A 21590-nucleotide genomic window follows, 5' to 3' on the forward strand; every position below is an offset into this window, starting at 1 on the left:
AAGAAAAGAAGGTGCATGAGGTCAGGGGGGACACCAAGAAGGCAAACCAGTCAAAACACAAGCTAAAAATCTGGAATGTATATTCCACTATTTTATCGACAGACTGCTACAAAGCTAAACGTTTGGCGTCATTGAAAACGAAAAACGAGGTTTCAAATAAAACGCTCGGAATAACAAGACATACCTGGCTAAAATGCAGTCGAAAATGTCGCATACCTACTCTTTCTGAGCTATCTTTCAAAATGCATGTAATGTCCATAGCTCATTGAAGCGATCTTATGCTAAACGACATAGTTAAACCTAGCTGGCGAATGCGGATGATACAACAAGCAGATAGCAAACGCAAATGCATATTGAGTGAAACACGGTGATGCCATAACACGGTGCTTGACAATGCTCGACATTACTCCTAAAAATCGCAGAAAGCAACTGGACGGACGCGTTGCTAAAGGCAGACAGACGGACATCGGCCGCCAGGATTCTCTTTGAAGTCCGGTCCTTCGTTGGCACCCGCAGCCACGACGAGCACGCCGAGGCGGGGCACAATATCGTACCCGGCTCCAGGCCGCCGCAGACTTTCCCTTACCACTAGACGCACCGTTCAGAATACGACGGTTAGATTCTCCTTTTCAGTACCAGGTAACGGTTCCTCAGCAAGGTCCAAAGCCACAGTTCGGAGTCAAACCGACGTCACTTGGCAGCAGTCGCAGTAAAGCCGGCGCAGAAAAAGACTCGCCTCCGTGACAAGACCCACAGTTCAAAATGGAATGCACTGGACGGATCGAATTATCTCACAACTCATCACTGGAACGTCTCATTCCCTCCCTCAGATCCTGAAATCACTCGAGCTCCCGCAACCATCACTCATATGTAAAGGAGATACAATAAAGATTCACTGGAAGAACATGATAAAAACGACTGCGCGTTCATCTGTAACTGTCCTACGCAAAACCTTACTTCAACTTCGTACAGATCTACGTACTCACAAGAGCTTACTGACAAACACCCACTCCAAGTACACACATTCTAAATCACAACAATCACATCCACACACCACACACAAACAGACGTTTGTCGGAAAGCAGCGAGTCAGCGGGATGATTGACGCTGTCGCCTTCAGACGGCACCCGTCACTCTCAGCCAGACCAGGCAGGCGGCCAGCGGCGCCAGCACGTGCAGGATGGCCTGTTCTAGGCGGGACGAGCCGCCGCGCAGGTCGTCAGGGTTACCTGTGAACACAGACGGTCGGTCAGGCCATGGGACGGACGGGGATGGGGCAGTTCAGACCGAAAAGGGATCGAGAACGGCCGAATTACCATTCTCACCGCATTATGATGCGGGATATCATGTCATATTTTTATCTTGGAAAGGAAAGCCCTTTCTTTTGTGCATTTCACTCGATTTGGCTCTAAGCAAAATCACATCCGAAGGAACCTTGATGGTTTATCGAGCTTGCGCAAAGTCCTTTTGTTTGTGAAAAAGTGAAATTAATTTGTTCAAAAAGGCAGTCTTCTACTGCAGGCTAGCGCGGGGGCAGACTCAGACTCGCAGGGAGTACTCCTGAGCTGTAGATCTCGCCCAAAACAGGGCCGCATCCTAAAGCACCAAACTCCGCAATCTGATCGGCGGAACTCACCCATCTGGAACTGCCACTCTGGAGAGCTCATCTTGCCGTCACCGCCGGCGCTGTAGGCCAGCACACGCAGTTTGTACCAGGCTCCCGGCTCCAGGTCATTGATATAGGCCTCCAGACGCTGGCCCAGCGGCACGTACGTGTCGTTTGCGTCCGAGATGTCCTGGTCGCGCTCCCACACACGCACCTGACGCGCAGAGGACGGGTGGGGTCAGAGGGTTATGGCATCGGACCTGAAGATAATGCTTTTCATGTCATAGATCAGCGAAGACACACTAAATGATGAGGGGAAGAACAAATAAATACACCTCTGCTGACTTCTCTCTACCAACGCATGGTCCCCAAGACATCTACAAATCCCTCACACAGCCCATCCCGTAGAAGTTCTCACCTTGAATCCTCTAAGCGGTTCCTCGTCTACACTGGGCGAGGCGATTCGCCATGTCACGCGCACGGTGCGCGGGTTGATCGGCTCCACATTGACGGCAGTGGGTGGGTTGAGCGGCGCGTTCTTGTACGTTCTCTCCAGGAACCGCTCACTCTCCTGTCCCGATCCGGCAGAGTTGTAGGCCATGACACGCACGTAGTATTCGGTAAAAGGCTGCAGACCCACCACCAGCGCCCACGGCTCCAGGGACGACTTGAGCAGGATCAGAGACTCTGTGGCCTCGTCGGCGTCCCGGATCCAGTACTTGACACGGTGACCCAGCAGGCGGCCGCGCAGACCCTCGCGCGTGTGCTCGATCGGACGCCAGGTGACATTGAGAGCCGTGGAGTTGTACGCCTTGGCGGCCACCTCAGTGGGCACGGCCTGGGGCATACCCTCGGCGCTGTAGATGATGTATTCCTCAGAGATGGGACCGGCACCCATCGAGTTGAACGCCTGTGCACGGACGGAAAGGGGAGGGATTGGAGGGTCACATCACTTCATGGGTGATGTAGCGGGGCGTATAGATAAACAGAAGACAACAATCAGACGCAAACGGAAATGAGCTGTGTACCACGCAACTGACAACTACAACTACCTCATTAACGAAATGCCGTTTGCAATCATGTTACGGAGGTCGTGAAAACAAAAGTTTCTCAGGAAAACAACAATAGCAGTTCCTAATTAAAACCTAAGCGCGACGTTGGATACTACACTCAAATAAGATATTGCGAGCACACGCACTCCCATGCCTCAAAATCCGCGGGCCTGCGTTGGTGCTTCTTCGTTACTCACCTGCACTTTGACCTTGTACTGGCTGTAGAAATACTTTCTCTGGATGGTGACCACGTACTGTCCGATGTTGCCGTACTCTTCGAGCGTCTTCTCGTTGTAGTCGATCTCGGGCTCAATCTCGTGGCGCATCCAGAACACCTTGTAGTAGACGCCCGGAGCGTTTCGGTACCGGTCCGTCAGCGGCTGAAAGACGGGGGGGGGGGGGGGTCAGACAAACGACGCACGGAATAGACGGGCAGCCGTTGACCGAGATGGATGGATCGTAATGAACAGAGGAGACGGGCCATCGCAAAAAGGTGATTTGGTCTAAGGTAGAAAATCCTTTGAAATGTAGCGCGCTATTATCCAAGTTGACTGTTGACAGATTTGTAGGTCAAGTTATCGAATCCGACTAATGTGCTGCACATTAGTCGGATTCGATAACTTCACTACGATTCATGAATAACTCCACCCAATTCAATTTCAGGGAAACAAAACAGATGCGAGCTGTTCCCACATGGATTGAATGAATCAATTCTTCTAATCCCCATCTTGCCGCTCTTCAAGCAGCCTCACCTTCCATTTGATGGTGAGGTCTCCAATCTTGCCTCCGCCGCCGTGGATCTGTGTGGGCGGCGTGAACGGCCGGGCCGGCGCCGTGTTGTAGCGCGGTGACGGCGGCGACGGCGGCCCGTAGCCCAGCGGGTTGGCGGCCGACACACGGAACTCGTACCACGAGAACGGCACCAGCAGGTCGGGGAACACGTACCGGCGGAGGGTGGTGATGCCCAGCGCGTCGCGCTCCACGGTGATGTCTGCAGGCGGTATAGACAGGGTGAGAGAGTGAAGTGAAATATGGTTGTGTGGTATCATAACGCTCACAGCGACAGTCTGCATAGTGTGTAAAAACCACACGACCAACAAGTCACAGACGACCGGGAATGCCTTAGAAAACTGTGCAGTCATGAGCCATAGCTGTAAAATTTAATATTTTCTGTCGACCCGTAATAGGCAGCCGCGTTCTGAGCTTCTAACATCCAAGTGAATAAACGATTTTTTTTTAAATCTTACCAAGTAAAGCACACAAGCGTATCAGATGTTTCACCGAACAATATCAACACACTGATATTGGATAGATAGATAGACGTCTTTGGATAGACGTCTTTCAAGGGTCCTCCTTCAGACCACATCTCACTCACTTTCTTTGATGATGAACCAGCTGCTATTCCAGTTGGTCCTCGCCTCGATCCGGTACATGCTGATGTGTCGGCCGTTATCGTCAAAGTCCTGCCACTCGAGTCTGCCCGACGTAGCGTTCAGCTCAAACGCCTGGACGCCGCCGGGGGCCTCCGGCGGGCCGGCGATGGTCAGTCGCGACTCGGCCGAGATCTCTCCTACAGCCGTGCGCGCCGTGCACCGGTACGTGCCGTCCTCCTCTAGAGACACGTTCCGGATCTGCAGGTATCCCGGCTGACGCAGTCGGTGGTAGCGGGTGTCGATCTCGTGGTAGTCGATGGGAATTCCGTTGTGCGTCCACACGTAGGCCAGGTCCAGGCCGGGGTCGGCCTCTGCCTCGCAGCGCAGGATCACCATGTCGTTCACTACCTTCACCATCAGTCGCTGCGGCTGCTCCACCATCACAGGGGCCTCTGTGAGAGAAGTCCGGCCAGGTCAGCCACGGTGGGTACCAACAAAAATGGAAACAGCCCGCCAACGAGTGCGCGTGATAAAGGAAACGTTGAAACAAAGTGCAGGAAGTTAACCGCGCAGGCGTGAGCGTAGCATATGCGCCATGACAATGCAATATCTAAATGCGCTCCTATAATACCTCAACCAACAAATGATTGCCAATTTCAAAGTGGCAAAACTTTGTAACCATATTCTTATTTAGCCATGCCCTGCAGTAAGCCTACGATCTCCCTGACGGTTCCTAATTCCACCCTCCTCCCCATCCCCTCCTTTGACTGACCGAGGACGCGCAGTCGGCCGGAGCTCGAGTCGGAGCCGTACTGGTTGGTGGCCGTGCACGTGTACTCTCCGGCGTCCTCCTGAGACACGGGGTCCAGCTGGAGGTAGCCGTTGGCGAGCACGCGCCGACGACCACCGGTACCTGGTAACGCAGACAGGGAGGGAAGGAGAATGGTTAGCGAGACAGGTAATACATAGGAGAGTAGCACTTGAGACACAGCACACTGTGTGTATATGAGAACTGCGGAGAAGGGCTGGTCATCGCCACACGAATGGGAAGCTGAGATAAGTGAAGACATACAACGGTGGTTACTGGTATCTGTGTAGCTGACGATAACCAGTAACCACACTGTTCTACGGTATCCCATCACATGTCCAAGCCAATACCATGCCAGATGTCATGGGTAACGACTGACTACTAACAAGGGATCACGGGTCACGGACTCACGATGTCACTCAGCAACGAATTCCCCATCATCCATCAATCACCCTCCCATGTTTCCCCACTTACCGATCGGCCGTCCGTCCAGCGTCCAGGTGATGTCAGGTCGCGGCGCCGCCTCAGGTTCACAGGCGATCGTCTGGTTCATGCCCAGGCCGGCGTACATTAGCGCCTCTAGCGGCTGCTTGGCGAACGACGGCGCGAAGGCGAGCACGCGCAGCTGGGCAGAGGAGTAGGTGCTGCCCAGCTGGTTGGTGGCGCGACACTGGTACATGGCCTGGTCAGTGTCAGTCACGTTCTTGAAGGTCAGAAGGCTGTCCTGGATCTCGATACGGGGGTCCTTCTCGAAATCCTGCCAATAAGAGAATAGAGATGACGAGTTGCTTCAATTAATCACGAAGAAAAGGTGGCAGCAATAAGACATGTGAGGGTTAGTGCCATTAGCGTGAGATACCAGACAGTGAAATGATTCGAGAAATTACTCGCGAGTAAGAGGTTTTTTCCCAAGTCCTCAGTCGAACAACAACAACCTCACCTTGGGATCGAGCACGACGCCGTTGCGAAGCCAGGCGTAGGTGACCTCTGGAATACCGAACGCCTCGCAGGTCCACGCCAGATCGCTGCCCTCGTTAATGTGCTGATCCTCCAGCGGAATGGTGAAGCGCGGCTTGGCTGTAGGTGGAACAGCGGAGGCGAGTTAAATGGTTGACATATGGAAGGGTGGTCATACTCGTAAATCACGGCAGTCAGCACTACACCAGTCACCAAAGGCCATCCATTCGGCAGGACAGCCGCCAGAGTACGGTACCGTTCCAACGACTAATGTCATGTTACATACCAGGCACAGCAACTGAATATCTAATAAAAATGGAATAATAAGCAATTGTAGCAATTGCAAAGCAACACAATACCAATGCTCTTCTAAAATCATGAAAACAAAGCCAAGAATCGAGGCGAACCCCAGCAGCATATTATCTGCCAACCACCGCCCGGCCAACTGTCATCAACTCACCCTGAATGCTGAGTGTCACGGAGGCCTCTGACGACACCTTGCTGTTACTGGCGCGGCACACATACTCGCCCTCATCCTCGACGCGCACCTCGGGCAGCGTCAGAACGCGGTCATAGTTGGTGAGGTGGGCGGCTCGCGGCAGGTCGCCGCCGCGCCGGGTCCAGTTGTAGTGCGGCACCGGGTAGCCGAAGGCCACACACTCGAGACGGACCTCCTCACCCTCCCGCGGCGCCTCCGGGAACGACTTGGGGAAGTTGTGCGCGAACCGCAGCTGCTGGTAGTTGGCTGGGGATGAGAGGGAGTGGTCAGATAGCGTCGATGGTAAAAGGTAGATGCAGATACGACGAACGGTCAGAAACGAATTACTAAGGATGGGGGAGGGGAGGGGACGATTGACAAGCATCAACAATGCATTCCACTGACAGAAAGTAGAACAATGGTTGATTGTCTGTGTAATGTACAAAAGTTGCAGCCATCAACCATACAACTTGACCGCAAATTGTCGAATGCAAAAAGCCAAGAACAGCTTATTGGTAAAATGTGACATTCCTCGTAGCTTCAAATAGAACTCATGGGATCAGCATTGCCAATAGCTTGATCTGCATTATGTTTTGAAAGATAAGGAAAGCGCACTTTATTCCTCGTCCCTCACCCCCACAAACAAACTTCCCTTTCTCCCAGCGGTACTCACAGTGGGCCTCAACATCCAGCCGGAACTTGGGTCCGATCTTGCCGTTTTCAGAGATGGTCGACTTGACGTTACACATGTACTCGGCCTGGTCAATCGTCTCCAGCGACGAAAAGTACAGATGGCCGTCGTGCGAGACGAACACGCGCTGATCTTCCTCGACGAAGTTGGGGAAGTAGTCGCGCACCCACAGGTAGTGTACCTCTGACGGTGGAACGGAGCACGGTCAGTGGAGGAGGATGCGCGACATGACATGCCGATAGCCTACTCACACACGCTATATACTCAGGCGCAAAATAATAAGACGCAAAACGTGACAAAAATACTGACCAAAGACACTAATTCCTTACGAACCTAAAAAAGTCCAAATAGCACACCACATAAACCCTTTACCAAATTCCAAAATCAACCCAACTTCACACTGACACAAACACTCGGCTCTTGCCGAGCGCCGCCGCCCATCCTCTCAGCGCCTCCATCCGTCTGGAGACGCACACTCACCTGGGAAATGTTGCGGAGGGTCGCAGTAGATGCCCTTGCCAAAGTTCATCTGTCCAATCTCGTTGGAGCGTTTCTGGTTGAACTCTCCGATGAGACCGAACGCCAGCTGAACACTCTCGGAGACGATGGTGCCGAACTTGTTGGTCGCGCGGCAGTGGTACTTGCCGCGCTCGCCCACCTGAGGTCGACAGGCAGTGACGGTCGAGGTCGACAAATATCAGCAATGTTTGCAACATGGCAACAACAAAACATGGTCTAGACTCTAGGTACAATTCACAATAATGAAAACCTCATTCAATGACAATAATAATTAAACTCATCTCGTGAGTTTAACGCCTCGGAAACAATAAAAACGTTTCAATATAACCTCATTAAAAACACCCACAAAAATGATGGCTAGGTCCAAGCCTCATCACGCGCCACCATAAAAATAAGACTCGGCTTTATCTAAAATTTGTAGCTGCGATCCCAACTTAGTTGATCAAAGCGGATCAAAGCCACCATCCGTGGACCGTTTACCAAGCCATACACTCGGAAACCCTCATCCGTCCGTCCCCCGTACCTGGTCGGGCGCGTAGATCATGAGTACGCCACCGCTGATGGTAAATCGCGAGTCCTTCAGCGGGTCCACCTTGTTGTAGATGAGCTTGTCGTCTTCGTACACCTCCTCGTACCACTCGTACGTGGGGTAAGGATACGCGTCGGCCAGACACCTGCGGGAGGAAAACACAGCGTGTCACTTTACACTCGTACGTGAGGTATGGGTTGTGGTAGGCGTCAGGCAGACAACTGCGGTGAGAGGAAGACCTGGCGAGTCATCTTATTATGCTCGTCATCTCCGAATGATATTGTTAACAGGTTGGTAAAGTCCAAAAGACACTTGGCCTACTAAAATACGGAGCAAGTGTATAGATTATCGCCAATACCCAGACTGCGTTACTTATAATATACGCCATGAAGCCCGCATCAGCAGAGTCGAGTAAACCGTCGAAACCACCCGGACACCCATTCCCCCCTTTCTGTCACCCGCTTCGCCCTGCTCACTTGATGGTGACGTCGTTCTTGGTGGAGCGCTGGCTGATGTCGAAGACGGCCGGCTTGGGCTGCAGCACCATCTTGGGTCCGCGGGGCACCAGCCGGGCCTCAGTCACGTCACGGCCGTATGTGTGGTCGCGCTCGCCGACATCGACAAAGTTCTGTTCGGAGAGTTTTATCTCGCAGATGTAGAGCAGCCGCTCGACGCCGGGCACCTTGCGCAGCCCCCACTGGCTGGACCCCTCGGAGAAACTGAAACAAAGACAGCGGAGAAGTCAGAGACCGGACAGGGTAACATCAAAAGCGGAGACGTTTTATTAGCAATACTCCACCAACAGCCGACTATCACTATGACTAGGAAGTATGGATCTTATCATCTTAGAGGCCCAATAGAGATGGGACGTCAGGAGATCACGTAAAATGCGATACATGGAGTATCTAAAAGACAGCAGAGCCTAAAACTGCATCTGCCCACACTAAAATGCTACCCAGGGAGCGCAAACACCCTGAGTCTGTCAACACTATAAGGAAGGTAGGTACTGCAGTGGCATATTATATAATCATTAGTGGTAATAGATACACTAACTAGGCATTATATAATCATACACCAAGGGGCCGTAATACGATAGGATCGCTGAAACGTCCCGCAGCACCGCCGACGGCCACCGTGCGGGACCAACCCACCTGTAGGCGGCGTAGCTCTTGTCGACGACGTTCTCCTGCTCGGGTAGGAAGGCGCTCTCCAGTCCCTGCAGCGGAGTGCTGTCGCCGTCGTTAGTCCACACGTTGGACGTCTGCTGGCGAGCGCCCATATACCTGTGGGACGGAGACGGTCACAGATACCGACAGCAGCTAGAATAACGAATAAATATATAAGCCAAATCCCATCATGGGGCTCAAGTATAATACATCATGACAATAACATAAACATGCTCTTGACCACTGTCATGTTCAGCGAGAGACGTGAAATAACAGAACCACCATACTAGCTGCGGCGACATCCAGCCCCCACATTGAGGGAGAAACTATGTGGGAGACATCGCTGCAGAAAGGGCGCTACTCACCAGTCGCGGTGCTGCGGGTCGTTATTGCGCAGCCAGTTCACCACGAACGCGTGCTCTTCCATTGTGTTGAGACTCATCAGGTCGGCAGCAAAACCCTACGAGGGGAGCAGGCACAGTCACATTACAAGTGGAACACTGCTGAAATACTGTGACAGAAGCCTAAGCTACCTTTACATGTTCCTAGACTAAGGTTTGATCCAATTTGATGCCTTGTTTTTCAAAAAGGTTTGATGGGGGTAGATTTGTTTGGATACAAATGACGAAACACAGCACTTCTTGCTAGCATGCAATACCCTCAAGGCTCAGGCTAAAAAACAATTGACCGTCCAGGATTTTGTCATTTTTTTGTGCACTTGTGCATTATTTGTAATCATGTTTCATATGTCTAGCACTTTTGGGCTCTTTTGTGGTTTGAATGGCTTCTTATCTACTGAATGAGCTCTTTCTATGCAGATAACTTTCCTTCTCTCTCTCTCTTCATCCTTTTCATTTGGCTGATCTAGGACTAAGGGAACCCCAAGCAGATAAATTCTTTGTTGATTTCATGAAAATGTATTTAGATGAATGAGCTCTTTCTATGCAGATTACTTTCCTTCTCTCTCTTCATGCTTTTCATTTGGCTGATCTAGGACTAAGGGAACCCCAAGCAGAGCAGATAACTTGTTCTTTGTTAATTGCATGAAAATGTATTTAGATTTTTCATAGATCATCAGCATTTGCTGCATGTACTGATAAACAAAATTGCATTTTTGACAGGCTTAATTTCATATGAACAAGCATCAAACATCAATACAAAAATGGGAAAATTCAGAAGCCACAATTTTAGAGGAACACAGCATGGTTTCTAAACCTAGCAGATTTGAAATAACAAACAATTTAAAACAATATTTCCTATCACTGTGCTTATCACCAAGCTAAGAGCAAGAAAATCAAGGTCAAACAAGTTCTTGGTAAATTGCCTCCAATACTATTGCCCAGCTATTTTTGCAGATTAGTACAGAGGCATACACTATCAAAAGAATGACTGAAATGGGGATGAGACATCAACTGTACAATGCATTTAAAAGGTATTTAGAACACTTTAACCATAAAGCTTAAATGATTATTTACTGTCTTCTTTGTACAAAGCCAACATAAATATTATTGGACTAACTCCAGATCAGGCATTCTGATAAGGTCCATAAAGCGAATCAGTATTAATAACATACAATCTTATAATTTAAGCATTCAGTTAATGATTTCCACTAAGGTGAGCTTGAAACTGGGGTTAAGGTTATTTGCAGCTGTGCTGAACACAATCTTGTAAGACTGACCTGACATGCCTCCCTTGCGGCATCCCTTCTCTTGATAGGGCTGCGCACAAAGCGGTAACAGGCATCCTCATACTGGACCCAGTTCTTCGGGCAGGTTGGATCATACCGAGCCAGCTGGGCTGCAGTGAAACCCAGCTGGACAACCAGCCCAAGCAGCAGTAACATCACTGGCTGAAAACATCAAAACCCATCTGTTAACTTGAGTTCCGTTGAATTGTGTCCCATCTGTAAATGAGCTCTGTTTCAAAAAGCCTAGTACATCAAATATGATATGAGATTGAACTTCTGAGGATATATCAATTTTCTCTTCTTAGAAAACATATAATGCATCAAAATCATTGCTACATAGGTTACATAATACATGAGTTACGCACAGCAGATAAAACAAAATACTGATACCTATTTGTTAAAGTAAGGGCTCACCTGCTAGTTCAATTCCGTACCCTGGCAGTATACAATCCAACTTATTAAGCCACTTCAAACAGATTGATTTGACTTAGCATAAAAATGGAATCAGCACGCTTAAAACATTTCAAATCATCAAAGTTCAAGTTGAAGTTGAAATAGGCAACTCAAACTATGAGACCAGGCTTGAACTTTTGGTGTTACACGTTCTGAAGGGCAAACTGGTTTTGAATAATGCTGAAATAAGTTGTTGGTATCGTTTTTTACAACCGACCAGCAAACTGAATGCAAAAATATACACACAAAGCACTCAAATTCAACTTTGTAACGGAAGGCGATGGGGGTTGCCGTTAATGATTTTCAAAATCTTAAGAAATGTTGAAATTATTTGAAATTATTTTATCTGGACACAGGTTTTTTTGAACTTAAACACAAATTAAAGAAATTTATTAGCAAATTTACTCAATTTCAAATAGCAAATGCCAATTTTTAGAGGTTTAAAAATATTTTTACTAAAAATTCCGCTAGGTGCACTACCAAAACTGAGGCAGGGCTGTCGATTGATCTATTGAATAACTTAAACCCTGGGTGGGGCTCCAAATGAGACGTAAATGACGCAGGATACTTCACAAGGAATGCTTTATAAAACTGTATATTCAAACTACGCCACAGCAAATAAACTACGCCACTTTGGAGACTGCAACAGATCACAAGGCCTAGCACCATTATCTTGAAGACTGCAACAACTCACGGGACAATATCCCGGAACGCTGATACGCTTTTGAAATTTGAAGGCCAATCAACCGTAGGTTGAAGCGTTGAGGTCTCGGGCGGCTCACTTGAACTCATTCCAGTCTCAATAGTCTTTTATTAAAAAGAGCGTAAACAGGCAACGGGATAAAATGGCCAGCTGCATAGAGAACTTGAATCACGAGGAGGGGCACTGGGCAGTAGGTACCTTGAAATGTTTTACTTGGAATAGCTCAGGGTGATTGTCCTTGGTACTTTGAATATGAAGATGATAAATTATACGTCTATGACATGTATGAAGACGATAGCTAAACTATTGGACTTTGCTAGTTAAGTGGATGATATCGGGTTAACCATTCTCTCTATCCCCAGTCCCACGTCCATATCACCCTCTTCCTCTCGATATCACACTCCCATGAAACGGGCTACCGGTCTTCCTTAATCCTTCCCTCCATACAGCCGATGAAGGGCAGATCCAATTGAAGCAAAGGTATTTCTCTGGGGCTATCACCGGTCATTTTAGCGAATGGGTGGTCCGTCACGCTAGTTTAGGTACTCCTGTCTCAATAGGATGGACTCAGCGACCGCGGCACATCAGTCGATAGTCAACTCAGCACGATGTCTCCTTATATCTTCTTGTTCAACGATCCTATAAAGACTGTTCTCATTTCTCAATGCACTGGGAGACGTCAGACGAGAGACCCTTACTCAGTAGTAAGCAAAACGAAATCCGTCCGTCGGGACGTAACTATACATTGAATCTTTTCCTTAAGGAAAAGATACGGATGATCATCATCCGTCCGTCAGCTCCTCGGGACTGACCGTCACCCATACCAGCTGTCCGGGTTATCTATGGGTGGTCTGGGTTGACTGTTCAGTGCTCCGGCAAAGATGTTCTGCCTCACACCAGCAGTGGCCCAACGGGATACAGGCTCAAGTGAAACATTCAAACGACAAGCTTATGTGTCTCACCGTTAGCCTTTTATCATGGAGAGAGGGAGAGAGAGAGAGAGAGAGAGAGAGAGAGAGAGAGAGAGAGAGAGAGAGAGAGAGAGAGAGAGAGAGAGAGAGAGAGAGAGAGAGAGAGAGAGATCCCTTAATTAGCAGACTCTAGGTCCATAAAAACCATGAGACGTCATAAGACTCTCAACCAGGCATTAGGTACCGTTATGCCTCCCTTATCTGAGGAAGCCACAACAGCCAGGTCGCTGTTTAGCAAAGTAGTTATGATGTGATTCGAGGAACACTTAAGCGCGTAATGAAGCTCCACACTCATTGTCGGCACAAGGTATCGGAGATGGGCAACACTGTAAAAAATATTCACTAGCTAATTTTGAAATTAGGCATTTTTTACGAGTGCCTCCCTTGCTCCTCGTTACAACATATATGGACATTAGTAGTCAGAGCCATGCACGTTAACAATGCCGCTTGTGGAACAAATGCCTACGAGCGAGAACATGTTCAGGAACCTAATTTTGCGCAGTGTTAATGAACTACGCACAGCCTCACAGTGTTACCCGCCGTTGGCTTGTTCTCGGCCAGTTTTTAGCGTGTCCCTCAATTAGGTCATTTCGCTATTAGCTCAGCTGACGAGGCCCCGGCTGGCACCTACTAAACGGATAACCTTGCGTGCAACCCCGCTTGTTGTCACGAACGCCTGCAGCTGGTAAACGTGCTGGCAAGCTTGCGTGGTAAGCGGCTTCGGATGGCTATGAGGATGTGCCTCATAGCTATCCTCGTCGCATGTTACAACCTAGGAGTCTGTGGCTGCTTTCAGAAGGAGTCCCCCCCCCCCCCCCCGCTTCCGGGAGCCGGCGTCCATTTTGTGTTGCGTCGCCATTGCTGTGTGTGTCTGCCCAACTGCTCTTTGGCTTGATTGAAGGTGAGGCATCTTGTATCATTTGCTGTGTGCTCAACAAAAAGGTTGTCCATTTGTAAACAAAAGTTATTATGTTGTTGAGCTTCTTAGAAGATGTATAGTATCGCATAATGTTGCCCGTCGTTGGCAGAAGTGCGCCGGTATCGTCTATCCAAGTCAGAATAGCTATATGTTTGGGACTTAAGCTAGCTTGTGGCAGGAATCTATCACTTTATTCAACTTTAATTTAATCATTTTCCAGATTGGTATGCCTTATGATAATAATAATGTTAATATTCGTTTTTTCACCCATTACAGACTTCTCTGGTGAAGAATGGGGCCATGTATGTCCTGGCCTACCTGCACCCCGCGACTGCCGCCGGTGCAGAGCTAATGAAAAAATCACAAATGTTTGATGGTGGTTATTTAAGAAACCTTATTGAAAATTATTCAGTTAGTTGTTGTTGTTGTTGTTGTTGTTGTTGTTGTTGTTGTTGTTGTTGTTGTTGTTAAAGTTATAGTTATTGTCCTGGCGTTGTTATTGTTCTCGTTCTCGTTCTCGTGCCCGAATAAATGTGCTGCAGCGCTACTCAGTCTGTTTACTTGCGGGTGGCGGTCGAGAGTCGGGGGCACTGGTCGACGGAATTCCGTCGACGGAATTCCGTCGACCGTGCCTCGACCCCGAAGACCAGTAGTGGTACTAGTTAAATAGTGCCACTACTGGTCTTCGGGGTCGAGGCACGGTCGACGGAATTCCGTCGACGGAATGCTAGTACCATTACTAGCCTTGGGGGCTAGTACCATTACTGGGTATGGATTAGTAGGCAGTGGCTAGTTACCTTACCAGGCAGGGGCTGTTATGACACCTAGTAGACGCACTACCCACGCTATTTACGTGCGTGTTGTCAAACTAGGTGGAGCACGGTGGTCGTATGCATACGAGGCACAGCCTTGTCGAACAAGCTTGTTACTCGGCAACTAGCCTAAAATTAGCCAAATTTACACGCTCCTGCAATGTTATTTTTGCGCTGAGAATTCCTCTACGAGGGGCTTGTAAGTTTTTTTTACAGTGAAGCATTCTTGTGCGAACATGTTCGAAGCACTATAATATAGCCCTGAAACGATCTGGTAATGCCTACGGAAAAAGGTAACGCAATATATAACAAACAAAATAATTAACATATCACTGATGAATGGATTCGATATAAGCGGTAGTGACGCGTCATGCCAATCGCTGGATACATATATGCAATCACACAACATGCGTAGGTATACCTACTAGGCCGTGCCCATTTCCTTTGTTTCTTGAAGTGAGATCACCAACCGTGACCTGACCTTAAAACGGAGGCTGGACTTCTCACACCCTTTGTGGAAACCGTTTCCGCATGTAAACTTGGTTGATAGAAATAGATAATTACATATGTTGCTTGGACAATTGCAAGCTCCCGGAAGGGAAGGTCATGAAAATGGCTCTCATACGGAACAATACGTAAAGACCAGCTTGGCTGAAAAATGTGTCACAAAATTAGACCTTGCATACACTTGCAAGGTCTAATTTTGTGTATTTCCGTGATCCCATTTATCACTGTGAGCAAATAAAATAATTACTAAAACCGCCCGGTTTGTATGATCGTTCGGCCGTGAGCTTGCAGTGCTTGGGTTCGATGATTATTATTCGGATCGTTCGTACACTTCTGACTTCGAACCATATCGGTTAACGTTTGCTTAATGCTTATGCATCTGCGTGACGGTCTCGGAAAGACATTTAGTTTTATATCGATTTCAGGCCTCCAGACTTGCTTAAGCAAAGCGTCCACAGTAAGCCAATGGTTTTGATTTATCTATTTTAAATGCTCGCACAGGAATTAGGAAACCGTAGATTGTGGGAATGCCTCGTCGCCTGACCCTGCCAGTAGTTATCGGCATGTGAGCAGACAGATAAGATATTCAGGGTAGTAAAAATCATGTTAATTTATATCCGTGGAAATGCCTTATTAGACGGTGAGAAGGTTAGCGATTCACTGGAAGTCATAGAGCAATAAGATTAACTACTGAAAATACTAGAAACGTAATTATACTTCAATGTGCCGTAGCTGCATGACGGGTGAAAAGTTGGGGTTATTAGTGTTGTGCGGTCAGGGCGCCGCTGCGTCATGGTCCTGTGTGTGGACGGCGGGACCCATGACCCCATCTGAGGCGGCCTCGGAGCGTACCGGCCGGCAGCGGCTGCTAATGGTGATGGGCTGGGAGAGGGAGAGGGGCCGGTGGCGGCACCTCTGACCTGTTGCCCCACAGCGCGCGCCGGCAGCGCCCCCGGTCAGCTGCCGGCGGCGCCCCGGCGCGACCCGACCTTGGCTCGGCTCCGAGCGGTGCCGTCACTACACAGCGGCACTCGTAGGATCGTAGACTCGCAGTATCACCCGCAGACTCATGTCGAGGTATACTGCAGCTCTCTGACAGTGATCCCTTCATGGTCCCCTGTCGAGGTCCTGTGGTCTCCATACACCGCTGCCGCAGTATACTGTCGCAGCTCCTTGGCGTCTCTAGTATGCTGCAGCTCCGGTCACACTTCACAGGCCTGTGGCCGGCCTGCAGCCCAGGTCCCAGTCATCTGCGGTATATTCTGGAACCCCTGGTCACAACTCACAGGTGGTGTATTGCAACATTGCATAAGTTCAGCAAACCTCTGACCGAAGTGTGGCACTGCTATTTTTACTGCTGTTCTTTGAATATCCACAGCCAGCTGTAACTTGCACATTACAAGAGTGCACTTCAACCACTACGTGACACCAGCCACAGTGCAGAACAGCCTATACATTACAGCGTAGCAGTGACTGTGACGCTGTTACGTCACCGGTCACAGCCACCAAAACCATTCCGCTACAGACTCCATAATCGAGTGTGTGTCACAGTGCAGCTCCGCCCACCGACATAAGGTTTCGGCCTATACGGCGCCGCTACGGTCCCCGCGCCTACCATTGACGTGTGAAACAGTGCACCCGTAAAAAGGATTTTGGGGTAGACGTCATCGATGCATGTCAGTGTACTCATTGACGTGGGAATACTTAGTGCACTGGCACCATTAATCCTGTCTCCAGCCGTAAATATTTCGGTATCGATAACAATGTCGTAAAAAGCGATATCATTACTTTTAAACCCTCGATCGCATTAAACTACAAAAGATACCTACCGATTACAGTCGTCCAATTATGAAGGAAGCGTGTCTGATGCCTCATGTCTGAACTCAGCGTCGGATTAAGTTTCCATCAATAATTCATTCAGTGATTTTAGGTATACTCCCCTATTTCAAGCTGTGATATGAACGGCCCAAGATCAATGCCTGGCCACAAAATAGATGCCTATATCACAGTACTTCCAATTGAACCGTGCACACATAGCACGCACACATTGAACTGCGTGCTATATCAAAAGTGACTATGCGATGGGCCGTTGTAACGGCGGCAGTACAGACTGTCTGTTGGGATGGTTGGTCAGGTTGTGGTGTATCAGGCTGCTGTCAGGTGGCCATGGTGTGTCCATTGGCCGGGCTATCCACTGTACCCCGCTGCCCTGTTGATGCGTGTCTCGCTGGTCAGCGGGTCATCCCCCGCCGCGACTCAGCGGGGCGGACCGTCCCGGTCACAGCTGCAGCCGACAGGTCGAGGTCACGCACCGTCGGCCCGTCCCCGGCTGACAGATCGGCCAGTGGGACGCCGGTTGCGTGTCGGCCCGCCCAGGTCAGTTGGGTCAGCCGGGCCATCCCGGCGGCGGCACGCAGCGACCCCCGCCGGCCGCCCGCGGCGCCGGCCGACGCGACCGACAGCCGTCGGCGGCGGCGGGCGGGGCGGGGCGGGGCGTTACGCCACCGCCACCGCCGCTAACGACGAGCCGCGTCACGGCTCGCAGCTCGCGCCGCCAATATTTCGGCACGGCGAAAGGACCGGGCGCTCCAGAGACGGGGCGGGGACCGGCGAGCGACCGTCGGAGAGAGACAGGGCGGCGCCGGCCGACCGGCAGCGCCTGCTCACCGGCGCCTCCATCTGGTGAACAGGCGACAAATGGCTTCCGTTACATCACCGACCACAGCCAGATGGGAATCAACCCACTGAAAGGGATAGCGATCGGCGACTGCCACCCGAGTCGGACCGGCGCCGCGGGCAGCCTGTTGGTAATCGTCGCCATGAATAAATAAGCAACTGAATAAAAGATAGACCGACTGGGTGACCGACTTCTGAGTCCGATTGACCAGCCCTCATACGGCACGGAGACGTGGCGCAACCGCCGTAACGCCGTGACTTACCAAGGACGATGTCAAAACGGATGGTAATTGGAATGTTCGCACCTGACGGAAACCATTTTTAGAATCCATCGTAGGGCCGTAGGTGGTTGTTTGTAGCATCGTGGTAACGAACAACACGCATTTATCAACTCGACGTATTTTCTGGACAGCAGACAGAGCCTTTTCTTCAGGCCCTGAGATATCATAGATCAAAGAACTGAAAGTTCAAACGCCAAGCTAGAGCCACGCGGCACGCCTGCTATTTAATTTCGCTGGCATAACTTGACGCCAGAGTCGTATGCGCAATCTCAGAAGAACCCAAATACCCTAAACAAACTCATGTTTAACACTAACGCTGTAGAAATCGTTTTCAGATTTGGCTCGTTACTAACGGAAAAGCAGACCATAATGGGCGTCTCTCTTGTATTGAATGAGCGTCGACGGCTGCTTATGTGCCGTCTAGAATGCTTACATTATGTATAATTACGTCGGCCTAAATTATAGTTACGTTATCATAACAGCATATTAAGGTCATATTTATCATAAGTAAGCAAGTATATAAAGGCAAATAAAAGTCAAACTATTCATATGCCAATCAGGAACAGCTGAGGATGTTTGACGGGTGTTTCGAGAGCCTACTGCGCAACACCACATTGAAGTTTGATGGATACAATTATGAAGCTGCGCAAGTAAGCAAATGCAACAAGCATTAATCTGCAGTAAAAATGCCTGAATTTTACTGCCACACCAAGTCTCATCTTGATCGCTACATCACCTAGCAATGATATATTCGCTCGTCAACGGCCATATATATTTGCTCACACAATTATAGTAAAGCACTCGTCCCCCACATCCGGACATTGGACCCGCTCTCATACCAGGAAATCATGTCCGCTCACGTATCCGGGCACCGGACCCTGTCACCCCAGTATTCACACTCCATATCCAGTACCCACGAGTCAGTCCGTAACGCTCTCGGCTTGCACAACCGACCGGCGCACTGTGGGGTTTTTATCGATCATAGCACGAATTTATTTATATCGCATCCTCCGCTACCTTAACTAATTTTATTTCACCTTCAAATGGTTAGGCTTAGGGTGTATGATCCCTGACAACATGGTTGGCTCTCCTGCTTGACCCCATCCCTCCCCCGCCCCCTCCCACGGACTTAGCACTGAAGCGTTTTCGGCTAGCAATGCATCGTGGGCGTGGAAGCGTTAAAAAAGTAGAACGAAACTACAATCGTTTTAGAAGCAGATATTTGTTCATGTCTAGCCCAATCACCAAAAGGCATTTCGGGCTTAACCTTTGCACTTTGTTAGTCCTTGCACTTAAAGGGGGAGGGGGTCGCACAGACTTCTGTCCTCGACTTTTCGCATACTAACTCAAGCAAAACGTGGCGGATCACGACGAAACTTTCTATACATTCGATTCGATCAATGTTACTCACACACTTAAAATTTCATGACCTTGACCTTAAAAAAAATTTGACCTGTGACCTGTTTCACCAGACCATGTCAGGCTGGTATCGATTTGGCGCTTATCAGCGCACATTATCGGCGCGTTTTCAGTCTTGCTGTGGTTGTTAACTCTCCAAGGCATGAAATGCTGTTTGTTCTTTGCATTTTAAGGTCACTTTAAGGTCAAATCAAGGTCATTTACCTTAGATGACCTTAGTTGACTTTTTCAAGTTATACGATTTTTCTAGATAAGTGCTTGGAGCTTATTTCGAACTTAACACCCATTTGAAGATTTAAGTAGTTTTGGTGCCTAACGGAACATGCTATACGAAGCCGTCAAAGGTAATCGACGCCTACCTTCTATGGATAGCCGGCAAGACACCTACTGGTCGGGCCTGACCTGACCCGGCCTAGCATGAAAACATCATCCTTGATCAAAACTAGCTTGAAATTCGTGATTAGCACCCCAAAAACCTCCAACCTCACTTTACAAAGTTACAGCATTTTTCGATTTACCTATATCAAAGCTCTGTTCTGAAGTTCAATAAGGTGAACATTGGCGGCGATAGCCAATAAAATGGACGCAGCGTTGCAAGGGTGTTGTTGTTTTGTTCAAAAAGAACATTTGGCGAAAGAAAAATAATGTCAACATGGTATCACCCCTTTCCTCCCTCCTCCCAACTCCTATACTGACCGGAAACCCCCAGGCGGTGTGCTGCGGTCGGGTAACCCGCCGCGGCGCGGCCCGGCGCGGCGTAAGAAACCACGCGGCACCGTCTGCTTTGACGTCTCATAGTGACTGGTTTAGGCAAATTTCGGCAAAAAATGAGAGCTGCCCCCGATGCAGAAATTATTGGAGAACATTTTGATATACATTTCCACGCGTAACACCGCGTATCAAACTTTGTAAGGCAATGGTTCGCTTGTCAACTCTCTGAACCAAGAAGCATTTTAACATCTTAAGCTTTTCGGTCAAAAATTATACATTTGGATGAATTTTGGAAATTTTCGTGCATACCATCATCTTCCTTATAAGTCAAAGATAATGAAAACATGTCGCAACTATAACCTGCTGTTCAGGGAAACGAGTGAGAGGGCGTTTTATTGTAGTGTGCTTTTTCGCTGTATGCAGGTAGCACGACGCTGGTCAGGACGAAGCTACACTTTGAGAGGTTTTTTGAGGCATAAACAATCATTTTACAGACGATTTAAGGTGTGATTCGGATGCGCTGGACAATTCTACGTGGAATGAATAACAAAAAAGTGGAAATCGAAATACTTTAACTTGCCACTTAATGCGTGCTAGGATGGCCTAAGTCCCCACGGTGCGGCGGCTGTAACATGGGTCGGTCGGCTGGCGCGCCGCGGTGATACATTGTGCCAGTGCGCAGGACACGGGTGGGAGGGGGCGCGGCCGAGAGTCGCCGCCGGCGGCGGTCGGCCAGCCAGCGGGAGGTGCACGGCCACGCAGCCCCGCCCGAGACGCACGCGGCCAGCCCGATTGTAAATGACGGCGGGTGAGGGGCGCGCACGGGTGGCAGACACCGTGTCAAGGTGAGGTCACTGGAGGCCAAGTGAAGCGTCACGCCGCGCAGATGGCAGGGTGACGTCAGGTCCGACCTGAGCCCGGCGGGCGTGGCGAGCGTGCCGAGAGCTAGGGTCAACTGGGAGTGGCTCCTTAGGATGGCTGTGACCTCGTCAAAACGGCTGACAACGCCACTAACACGCTGGCAACAGGCCATAACACCCTAATCTACATTAAGTCAAAACATGGTCCACATCGAGAAAATGATCATTACTTGAGCTTTCGCCACATGAAGACGGCAGGCGTGGATAACGTAAAGCATTTGTTGTGATCGTTATGCGTCTGCTGTGGCAGCGTTAGGTGTTTGTTGTGACGGCGGTAGATATTTACTAAGACGATGTTACGTAGGGGAAGTTGGGGCAATGCCGGAGTTGGGGCAAAGCCGAAATTCGAGAT

General features: G+C 49.4%; 1 protein-coding gene across 3 annotated transcripts; it reads right to left on the bottom strand.

Moving 5' to 3' along the window:
• Positions 1 to 63: 63 nt before the first annotated feature.
• On the bottom strand, positions 64 to 19663 carry LOC122378360 (contactin-like). Of its 3 annotated transcripts, XM_043359336.1 has the most exons (19): positions 11566 to 11591; positions 11281 to 11499; positions 10858 to 11028; positions 9545 to 9639; positions 9165 to 9296; positions 8490 to 8732; positions 8008 to 8158; positions 7446 to 7623; positions 6948 to 7148; positions 6257 to 6541; positions 5780 to 5916; positions 5314 to 5596; positions 4804 to 4944; positions 4034 to 4483; positions 3411 to 3649; positions 2856 to 3038; positions 2025 to 2516; positions 1637 to 1820; positions 64 to 1229 (listed from the first exon to the last, which is right to left on the bottom strand). In XM_043359336.1, exons 3-19 carry the CDS (start codon positions 11020 to 11022, stop codon positions 1117 to 1119), a joined length of 3672 nt encoding a protein of 1223 aa, XP_043215271.1. In that variant the 5' UTR covers positions 11023 to 11028; positions 11281 to 11499; positions 11566 to 11591; the 3' UTR covers positions 64 to 1116. The 3 variants fall into 3 exon arrangements, with proteins under 3 accessions (XP_043215271.1, XP_043215272.1, XP_043215270.1); XM_043359337.1 differs by lacking the exons at positions 11281 to 11499; positions 11566 to 11591 and adding an exon at positions 19658 to 19663; XM_043359335.1 differs by having other exon boundaries at positions 11281 to 11620.
• Positions 19664 to 21590: the final 1927 nt, after the last annotated feature.

This window comes from Amphibalanus amphitrite, unplaced genomic scaffold, assembly GCF_019059575.1.
Source record: "Amphibalanus amphitrite isolate SeventyFive unplaced genomic scaffold, NRLGWU_Aamphi_draft 000058F_arrow, whole genome shotgun sequence".
NCBI lineage: Eukaryota > Metazoa > Arthropoda > Thecostraca > Balanomorpha > Balanidae > Amphibalanus > Amphibalanus amphitrite.